Here is an 11,069-nt window from a genome sequence, read left to right on the forward strand (position 1 = left end):
GATGCAAACCACTGCTAAAGCAGTAGATGGGTTCTCATAATTCCTTCGATAAAGCTCGATGACGATTTTTGTGATAGGTGTGCCCGTGCCGGATTGACTATAAGAACATCTTCTCACCAAAGCGGAAGCCATGTAAAGACGAAATATTTACTAGATGTAGTTAACACTGATGTCATGGGACACAGAAGCACAGTTAAAAAGGTAGAACTACGACATTAAAGGACCGTATTGTTGCACTAGGTTTTCTGCAGACTTATTGAAGTGATTACACTGAAATGTACGCTCCAGTTGCTAGTGTAGCAGTAATTCGAATTTATTTCTCAATGTGCTGTCAGCTCGGTCACGTTATCAGACGATTCGACATTGAAACAGCATACCTGAATAAGTAAACACCTTTGGTTTGAGAGATTCACATGCAGTAAAGACTCCGTATGTTCCGGTTTAGACCTTCTTTCGTAACACTAATGGAGTGACAAAGCCGACCCACCCATATCAAGAGCTTATTGGATCACTACTTTACGCTGCAAATGGCACTCGACCGGATATTTGCATCTCGACCAGCATCCTGTCACAGTATCTTAATAATTCATGTGATTCTCACTGGAAAGCAGGCATTTAAGTACTTCGCTATGTAAAGGTACAATATTACTGGGACTACGATACAAACGAACGAACCAAGCAATGGATACAATTATTGGCTTCAGTGACGCCAACTGGGGGAACACAGTATCACGTCGCTCAACCTCTGGTGTATTAATTAAGATCGGTGGAGGTTCCGTAATTTTTAAGTCGAAGAAACAATCGGCCGTCGCGCTGTCAACAGCGGAAGCAGATTACAGGACCTTGGCACTAGCTGTACAAGAAATAATTAGGCTGCGGCAACAACTTGATGAAATTGGGTTTCAGCCATCACCGCCCTCAATTATCTACGCGGACAATATGGCTGCAATATATCGATCGCTACAAATGAATGTGCTGTATCAAGAGCAAAACACATTGACCTACGGCTGCACTTCATTCGAGATCACATAACACGTGATACATCAATATTCAACGTATTCCATCAAAGTCTCACGAAACTGACTTCTTACCAAGGTGCTACCTACGCCATAGATTGTAATGCTCATCAGAATGTGTGGTCTTGTAGGTCATGCACCTTAAAGGGGGAGTGTTAATCTGCAACAAATTCTAGATGATAATTGGTAACGTCATCTAACGTTATAATGATTGACAATCAGATGTTTGATAAGCAGTAGTTTACAAGGAGTAAAGGCGTCAGCAAGATCCCCAGCTCATAAGATGTGGTATTAAGCCTTAATCTTACCCGTACATATGTATAAGAATAGACACAGCTGGATGTAACGAGAGTGTTAAGAGAGCACACAAGGAAGAAGTTGAGAACCAGGACTTTGTCTATCACATTAATATATCTCACTTTCCATTTATCCTCCTACCACTTAGTAATTAATCAATAGAGAGAAAGTAACACTTTACATACCTTGTTAAACAAAATAAAGCAATTGTTCAGCTAACACAAAACCTAAAATAGCACCTTTTATTAAATCTTGTTGTAAAAAAGGATCTCTAGAAGGCCGCGACTATGGCCACAGACATAACTACTACGGCCACAGACAAAAGCACTAGGGCCACAGACATAAAGTAAACTTACAACATGCTACATTATGATTGGCTTAAATTTCAAAAGCAGGTATCCTAACAATACATATCGCGACTTTTTCAATTCTATGACCGATTTTCTGTGACTATCCGACTTCAGCGTTGCTAGCATGAGCTTCCGTGACGTGTGTTTTTGCCGTGCTTCTCTCGCTTTCTCTCTCGCTCTCTCTCGCTCCCTTAGCTTTATAGAGAACATTCTTGACTGTGTCTGATAAATCTTTTAATACTCTGCCTGACTGTGCCGATTCTCACTTAATCTGCTATTTTCTCTGATTTATCTGATTTCACCGCTTTTCACCGCACTAACGACTATTAATATTCAATGGACGCTGAGCAGAAAATAGACAGTTCAATGAGCGGAAGGGCATGGAAGAACATATCAATAAGATGGCGGCTGCAAAGGGCTATGGAATTGTCAACAAATCCTCTTACAAGCAAAAAGATGGCAGACAAGTTGTTCACTGTAAATGTGATCGTGGAGGTTTAGACCGAAATCGTCACAGACTTTTCCAAGAAACAAGAAGTCGAATGGCAAAAGGCAGTGCCCTCATTGACTGCCCTTTCAAAGGAGTTGGGTCAGAAGCAAAAGTAAGCTATGCAAAAAAAAATTGAGTAAATTTACTGAAGAAATCAATGAATCAACAATCTCTACCTTCCTTACAGACAGCACCTGGTCCTTTTTGTCACTTGCAATGAACACAACCACGACTCCTCCACATCGTCGACTGCCCATCCAGTGCATACTCGAATCTCGGAGGCTTAAGAGAGGAAATCGCCGGTCTCTTTTAGTCTGGTTTGAGAGCCCGACATGTCCAGACCATTTTAAGGGAGCAAGATGTGCCATTGGAGATCACCAAACGGAAACTTTGGAATATCAAGCAAAAAACTGCCATAGAAAAGCTTGATGGACGAACCCCGATGCATACGCTGTACCAAAAAATTTTGGATTACGGATTTGAAATAGACATCGAGAAGGACGCCTCGGGGCACATCACCAATCTCTTTTTTGCGCATCCAAAAAACGCGGAGTTTGTTCGGAACTACTGCGATGTGCTTTTGCTGGATTGCACATACAAAACCAGCCAAACACAATTTCCTTTGCTACACGTTGTTAGAAACACCAATCTTTATTCGACCTTCTCTGCCACCTTTGTTTTCATGAAAAGCAAGGATGCCAACTCGTACATTATCGCAATAAAATTTATCCGACGATTGTTCCATGATGATCACCTTCAAAAGTTTTTGTGATTGACCGAGAGCTTGCGCTAACGAGTGCATTACAAAGCACTTTTCCCGCAGCTTCCATCATACTCTGAATGTGGCACATTGAAAAAAGTTGTTGCCAAATATAAACCTTATTTTGCTGGGGAAGATGACGAACAGCGGAAAGCGTTCTCAAAAGGATGGAGAATGGTAACGTATCAACTCCTTTTTCCCTTTTTTTCTGCTTGCCATTGGGATGTTCATTCACATTCTATTTTTTCTCGCTTTAATTATTATTTTTGTACAGGTCGCCTATTCGAATACAAGAAATGAATTCGAGGAAAACTGGGAAGCATTCCGGAGCAGTTGGAATGAAAACCACACGAATTTTATTGAATATTTGTCAACGACATGGATCAATCCGCACAAGGAGAAGTTTGTTCGGGCGTGGACAAATTCGATACGGCATTTCGGTCACACCGTCACCTCCCGCGGAGAGGAAGCCCACAATATCGTAAAAGAATTGATCACAAGCAGCATGGAATATCTTCTTCGATACTGTGAGCGGATAATTCAATCGATTGAAAGCTTCCAAATTGAATATACCACAGGACTAGCCAAGCAGCAAATGAAGATCTTACCTTTTGGACAGCCTACCCCACGTGGAAACATTTTCCAAGATGTCAATAGAATGATCTCCTATTATGCCCTTCGGAAAGTATTTGAAGAGATAAGATTGAAATATTTAGTGGTATTTTGCCTGCAGCGTCACTTCAATCATTTATTGACTAAATATTTGTATTTACAGCTGGAAAAGGCTCGACGTCCATTGGCAGATCGTCCAAATCCATGCACCTTCACTTTTACTACTGTCTGGGGGATACCTTGTGAGCACCGGTTGCGGCTGATCATTGAAAATGAGAGGAGACTTGAATTGAATGATATAGATGGTCATTGGTACCTCCATCAACTTCCTCCACCACGTCTCCTGTTGTTGACCAACCTGACTATGTTTTACCAGCCTTACTTGAAAGAGTTCATGAAAACTTTCAAAACCTCCCTCAACACCAGAAAGAGGCAGTAGTGAACGAACTGACAGATTTATTGCAGGTATTTTTTAATTATTATTGATTTGTTATTCTTTGTTGTTTCTATGGGTGCTTTCAATTGCTAACGCACTTTAAATTAGCAGACACCACAGGTTCTAGACGAGCCGGAGTTGCGCGAACAAAAGGGAGGCCTAGCACAAGCAACAACACCTCTACGCAACGAGACCCGTCACATTTTGAAAAAAGAGAGGGGATAACTTCAAAGAGGAGGAAGGTGCCAACATGCAGTGCTTGCCATCAAACAGGACATCGACGTACTTTCGCAGCGTGCCCTGCAAATGTTCAAGCCTGAAATCAATCTCTTTCAGCAGCCGGACCCTCCTGAACATCATCAACAAACACCAATCCATCTGATTCATGAAAAGATTTAGAAAAAAGAAGTTAGCTATCCTCATCATTATTTATATCTAAAAAAATATTGTATTAGGGGTTTTTAAAGTTAAAAATATTGGGGGTCAATAGAAATAAAAAAATCGGTCGATAGAAATAAAAAAATCGCGATTTGTATTGTCAGGTACCTGATTAGAAATTCAAAACAATTATAATTAAGCGTGTCGTACGTTTACTATATTCTGTGGCCCTAGTACTTTTGTCTGTGGCCGCAGCCGCGGCCTTTCTAGAAATACCTATAATTAAAGAACCAAATAGCTCGTGTGAAACCAAACTAAATATTATTAAATAAATGAATCTCTGCCACTTAAAAATGATTAATATTATTTATCACGCTCCTATAAAATCTTAATGAATTAAATGGCTTCAGAAATTCTGTTTTGTAAATGCATTGTCTGCGTTAATATTGTCAGATTTACTGACGAAATGGATCCCTTGGACACGTACATGGCGTCATTAAAATTACCTTCTGGTCAAAATCTAGAAACAGTTACTCAAGAAGGAGGTTTGCATGGGGCTCGAAGCCTTACTATCCATAAAGGAAGCAGTGTGGTCGTGAAAAACCGACGCTATCGGCGACTAAAGCAGCTGCTAAAATCTACAACAGAAGACGACCATTACTTCTCGGATAGAATGATGCAACAACGCAATCCAGCATTATTCCACTTTTATTTAGGACAATATTTAGGTCTTCACGAGGATACGACTTCAGCGATGGAAAGGGAAGGTCAGCAATTTTCCTCCTTTTTGCTAGACACTTGTCAACGCAAAGAGATGGAGGTGAGGCGATTGAAGGAGCAAAAAATGTGGGAGTCGTTTAATGCGGTGAATGAAAGACAGGAGCAGAAGCGAATCGAGAAGCTGTACGAAGATGACATTGTTGAAGAAGAAGAGGAAGAGGACACGACGTTGTTATCAGTCGATGAACGGCGTCAGCAGCTGATTGATATCATGAGCTTAAATTTTCTTGCTGGAAACGATAGTTGCTACGTTAGTTATGAAGCGATCGATGCCGATGAAAGTCTCGATGATTACGATGAAATCAATCGCGACGCTGAAGATAAATACTTTGCCGAGGATAATGTGTATTAGCAAAAATTACTTATGGAAGAAAGCTCGTCTATTTTATTCTGGCCTTTGTGTATCTGATTTATGGCAAAGATTACAAATATACAACCCAGCAAGGGAACTTTTTTTTTTTTTTACAGGAGCCAAAAAATATAAAAATTAAATGTTTCACGAGTGGGGAAAACAGGGAAAACAATTAATAATTTAATTGAGATTGTTTTCTTTAGCCGTAGATTTATGATAATTTTTGGCATCACGAACGCTGCTCAGCCTTCATCGATGCGAAGCACTTCGTTTCATATTACTGTGGCTGCTATAGCGCCAAGACTAATAGAAAATACAGCATACATTTCGTCATAATCTTTCGCTGCATCGCAAATGCAACTTGTAATTTATCAAGTACAAATATATATCAACGGAGGGTGTCCCATAATTTTCCTTTCTATTTGATGTCAGTGTTTTATTTGATAAATCCAGCGGGGCGGGGGGTGTCTTCATAATTCTCCTATATTTATTGGTAATTAAGGCATTTTTAAAAGAATATTTACATTGCATGATAAAGATGTAACCTGTCAAATTTAGAGATCCTTGAAGCGGATGTCATTGGCTCAAATCGATAAAAATAGAGCTTTCGATGCCTGCACTTGAGGTGTTCGGACGCCGCAGTCGTGTGGTCGGCAGCGACGACTTGTTCTTCCCAGCGCTACTCCTCTTTCTCCATCAGCTCCCTCTAACGCTTGTGTGCATTCTCTTTTCGTGTCTTTGGCGAGGATGCTCGAGCACATCGCTCAATGACAGAGGGCTGCCGTTCTGGTACATGCTGGGGGCAGCGCCGCTGTTTTTCTTTCGTGGCTGCATCTACCTCATGATTATGCACGTTTCTGCGAAAGGAACGATTGTAAACCACGAGCGTCGCGTTCTCATGCCCAAGATGCTGCAAGTGCACACCCTGTGGTCCATTCTCCTCATGGGTTACGGTATCGCAGGTATCTGGTCCTGGTACTCTCGGGACATGTGTAACCCTGATGCGCGGTTTGTACTGGTACGTTACTTTCTAAACTTGAAAAAAAAAACGAATTAGAAAAATTCCAATATTTTTTTTAACTTGAATTGATTAGGCCGTCGGTGGGTTTCTCGTCGCTGAAGTGATTTTTACCACTTGTCTTGGACTTTGTATGCTGGGTGAAGTGCAGCTTCCTGAAGCAATTGATTTTGACAAAGGTCTTCCCGCAAGTGCATCGGATGATCCTTTTGGTAACGTTTGTGTGTCTGAACGTCAGTCTTTATTAGACGGTACGTCGCGGCCGCCAAAAGACCGCGGTGATACGAATCGCTAATTTGATGTCTATCTATTGTAGAATTGAGTCGAGAAGGGTCTGCCTCCACGATCTATGTGCCGCATAGCCAGCAACTATGGCATCAGCGGTGCACGCGCTGTTGCATGTGTATTCGTTGTTTCACGTGCAATTTGTTTGGAGGCGCGGGGACTCGTCACGACAGTATGTCGGTCGTCGCCAAGGTGTTTTCACGACTGTTTTATGGGAATCCAGATCTGGTGATCTCCGACATTGTTGCCGGATTTATCTTGCTAGCAGCGGTTCAAGCGTATGAAGAACACCAAGAAGTTTTGGCGACATCACTTCATGACGAAGAAGAAGAATCCAAGAAACATCGCGCATCGTTCCAAGCAAGTGCAAGCAAACCGAAAACATTACATGACGCGGTAACGATCAATACCGGTATCGTAAATACGTCGAATATCGACCAATCCAGCCACGTCGTATCGATCGACGTGCCGTCTTCGAACGACGCAGATGCACGATTTCAACACGCGAATAAAACATTCTACTACCATCCAGCCGATCCTCATCTTCGTGACGTTGAATTGATTGAAAAACTCCAAGAAATGGCGCATTATTCAAAATATGCGATTGGAATTTATGGCTGGATGTTGTACGTGTGGTCCCATCCATGGAGTGGCACGTTTCGTTTAGCCTTTTCGTGTCTTCGTCGTCATGTTTCGTACGTACATGGAGACAATTGGTTTCATTTGAGTCAAACAGCTTTGCAACTTGAAACGAAGCTTCATCGCGATGATATTGTGTATGCAAGTTTTCAAAACTCTGTCTATCAACCGGCATTTGCAGTCATGCTCGATCACAAACAACAAGACGTGGTCATAGCAATTCGTGGGACGTTGTCGTTAGAAGATTGTCTCACGGATGTCATGGCGTACGGCATGTCAATGGATGACGTCGCTCGTCGCTGGCATTGTGACGGAGTCGGCGAGTTTGCTCATCAAGGCTTTCTCACGTGTGCCGAAGCTATTTATCTAGAGCTCAATCGTCTTGGGATCTTAGACATGCTCTTTGATCACAACTCGATGACAGCAATTGCAACGCACCATGTTCAAGAGTGTGAGCGTGGAATGTACCGACACTACGGTCTTGTCATTACTGGTCACTCACTAGGAGCTGGCGCTGCGTGTTTATTAGCCGTCCTCATGCGATCCAAGTACCCTCGTGTTCGATGCTTTGCATTCAGTCCTCCTGGATGCACCATGTCCCGAGGCTTAGCGTCACGATGTGCCTTGTTTACAAACTCAGTCGTCGTGGGCGATGACATTATCGCGCGCTCGTCCCTTACGTCAGCAGAAGCATTACGAGACCATGTATTGGATTTAATTGGCCGCAGTAAAGTGAACAAGACGGCAATTTTACGTCAAGTACTCTCCTGGCGTCATCCCGACGATTTATTGCATCAAAATACTGCGAATCACTCGGCTATGGATGCGAATGTAGACGGTCATTCGCCATTTGTTGCACATCTTTTAAACTACCGCACAATGCTCAAACGGATTCAAGAATCCGAACCGATACATGAATTAACCATCCCTGGACGAGTTGTTCATTTAAAACGAGTCGTTCAAGCGAAAAGGGCGGCGGGATGCTGGGTTTGCTGTCGATTTGGAGGCGGTGGCATGTGTTGTACTGCACGAACAAAATATCGGTTTGCTTGGGCGGCAGCTGGACAATTTAGTCGCATTCGTATCGGACGAACGATGCTCGACGATCATTTCCCTGATAAAGTCCATTACGTGCTTCAGGATTGTGTCCAACGAATGCAAACGAGAAAACCACAATACGATTAACCTCTTAAAAAGAGCGATTTAACAAGTCGACGAATTGCGGTCGTGTTTCAAAATTCTTTACTACCGCGGGGCACGACCACACACGATGCATTGCAAGACTTCGGCAACGTTTGTTTTCGTACAGACGCTACAAGTCCACGTCGCAGCGGGTGCAAGTGCTTGAATCGAAGCTGCTAGTGGCATGCATGCTGCATGCATGGTATTACTCGTTGCGCTATCGTCTTGAAAAGTATTCGACCGATTCGAGTCATTCATCGAACTAGATAACATTTGACCTTTTGCATACAATGGCGGATACGACATTGGTGCTAATCGCGGCGACGAAGGCGACGACGTGGCTGCTCGTAAAGCGTCTTCAAGCTCTTGAATCCGACGTAAGGCAGCCGTCATGGCATTTTCCATATCTTCTTGACCATCTCGTGAACCACCGTCTTCATAAACATCAGCATACAAAGGGGGCGTTGGATTCCCTGTAGGTATCGCAGAAAATGGCGCTCCACGAAAGTAATACGATGTCCAGAGCGTAACTTGCCGTAGAATAGCTGGTGCATACGGCACAAGTGCTTGTGTGCTACTCGCACGAAAAAAAGGGTTTACAAACCGATCGTCTTGCAGCAAACAAGTATAGAGCGACGGGGTTCGCTCGCGTACGCTCCAAGCTGCACGTTCGCGCTCACAATTGCCTAGAAACGTGCCATACTGTCCTGAAAACAGCGCGTCGGCCATTGTTTCGAGCATTCGTGCATTGAATTCAAAGTACGTAGGATACACACGTACGAGTTGCCACACACAATCTAGAAATTGCAAGAAAATTGGCGCTTGTTGATCGTCATCGTCTTCATCAATGCCTGGAGCGACACGTTCTTGAAACTTGTGACCCGCTCGGACCCATTCTTTCTCGACAACTTCAAGAAACCCCCGTCGTGTTCGATAGTGTGCATCAATAAGAAGCTGTGCAAGACCACAGAGTTGAGCAGTTCGATCCCATCCATCACTACAATGGACAACAACGGTCGTTGCTTTGGCTTCGACTGCTCGAGCGACTTCAAGTGCGCCACTTAGAACGCGTCGGACATGGGAGAGCCACTTGGTATCGTCAACACGAGAGCTCCAAGCGAAATCCATAGCTTGGGTATGAAGCGTCGATGCCAAAAAGCCTCCAAGTCCACGCACTGCTTCAAGACTTTCACGCATTGCGTGGATGTTGCCAATGTTTAAAAACGTCACACGTGCATGCGCTAAATTGCCACTCTCCGTGCCACCTCCCGTGAAATTGTTCACTCTTGCATTCAATTCCGGTCGACAATCGGCGATCCAGATCCGACGTGTTGGTGACGCAGCAATTGCGTTGTTCGAAGCACGCGCAATGTGGAGTAAATACTGTTCATCAGCTGAGCTTTGAGCGTGCAAGATTCCGCGTTGAGGCTGAGCACAGCGCCATAAAGCCGCACCGTTTCGAGCATGGACGTAGCTACAGATTGGAAGTCTTCCTTTAGAACGATACGACGCAACAGCTTCGACTTCGGAATCACTGGCAGCAGCTGGTACGACGAGGTGACGAGGGTACGTTGGACACATGGTGAAGTTTGTATTGACCTCCGTAACACGGAAGGCACTACTTGGGTCTCGAAGGGCTACACCCATGCGGGCGAAATCAGCTTCGAGGTTATAGAGGGTATGGCCTTGGAGATCATCGTTTGTAGGTCCGATCCCTGTAAAAGCAAATAAATGCATCGGAGATTTAATAAAAACATATCGATTTAATACTGGAAGTAATCGCGTGACGTCGCCTCCGAGAGTCCAGGATTGTAAGTCTTTGAATTTTAATACAATTCGTGTTGGGGTTGTCGTTGTGTAGCCATTTAGAGATCGAGGTGTCGCGACGGTTGTAGGAGGGTACGAGAGCTTGGCTACAGCGGCGCGGGGTAACCCTATCAATGCTGTGTCGAGTAATCGATGAAAGTTACCATTACCACGGAGAGAAGAGCTCTGGGGTTCAAAACGAAGTCGGAACGACGTGATGTAGAGCGTTCCGGGGATCTGAGGGAGCGACAAAGCGTCGGGGAAGATAAAGGCACATGTAATCGCGTGTTGTTCGGTTTCCCCTGGTAATAACTCAAAACGATGCTGTCGGGACGGAGTACTGTTAAAAGACGGCGGATCTAATGATGACGGCGAAGGTGTGGGGGAAGACAACGGAATGTCTACGGACGAGACGCTCGAGGACGATGTTACGAGTGTTGGTGGTTTGGATTTTGGGACGAGAGCCATGACGCGAGCGAGACGAGCATGATGCGAACAGTGGCCACTTGCGGCAATTGCGGGGGACGTACAGCGGCCTGTGTGCGTCGTGGCAGCGCATGTGCTCATGGTGCTGAAGCCTTGTCGCGACACGAAATGGATAATTGATGAATTCATTTTTTAGATACTACTGGATATATTGAGGACATTAAGTAATGCGCTATTTTTTT

The 11,069-nt window shown here is 44.0% G+C and overlaps 3 protein-coding genes across 3 annotated transcripts; 2 read left to right on the forward strand and 1 right to left on the reverse strand.

Annotated features, from left to right (window-relative positions):
- Positions 1–4,805: 4,805 nt before the first annotated feature.
- CCR75_000570 (uncharacterized protein) lies at positions 4,806–5,471 on the forward strand (the record flags this gene model as incomplete). The annotated part of the gene is made up of 1 exon (XM_067958677.1): positions 4,806–5,471. One exon carries the CDS (start codon positions 4,806–4,808, stop codon positions 5,469–5,471), a length of 666 nt encoding a protein of 221 aa, XP_067822345.1.
- Positions 5,472–5,906: 435 nt separating this feature from the next.
- CCR75_000569 (uncharacterized protein) lies at positions 5,907–8,598 on the forward strand (the record flags this gene model as incomplete). The annotated part of the gene is made up of 3 exons (XM_067958676.1): positions 5,907–6,489; positions 6,566–6,767; positions 6,806–8,598. The coding sequence occupies exons 1-3, from the start codon at positions 6,082–6,084 to the stop codon at positions 8,596–8,598; spliced, it is 2,403 nt and encodes an 800-aa protein (XP_067822778.1). The 5' UTR covers positions 5,907–6,081.
- A 60-nt stretch (positions 8,599–8,658) lies between these two features.
- Positions 8,659–11,016, reverse strand: CCR75_000568 (uncharacterized protein; the record flags this gene model as incomplete). The annotated part of the gene is made up of 1 exon (XM_067958675.1): positions 8,659–11,016. The coding sequence occupies one exon, from the start codon at positions 11,014–11,016 to the stop codon at positions 8,659–8,661; it is 2,358 nt and encodes a 785-aa protein (XP_067822777.1).
- Between the last annotated feature and the right edge of the window lie 53 nt (positions 11,017–11,069).

Source organism: Bremia lactucae, linkage group LG1 (genome assembly GCF_004359215.1).
Source record: "Bremia lactucae strain SF5 linkage group LG1, whole genome shotgun sequence".
In the NCBI taxonomy this organism is placed as follows: domain Eukaryota; phylum Oomycota; class Peronosporomycetes; order Peronosporales; family Peronosporaceae; genus Bremia; species Bremia lactucae.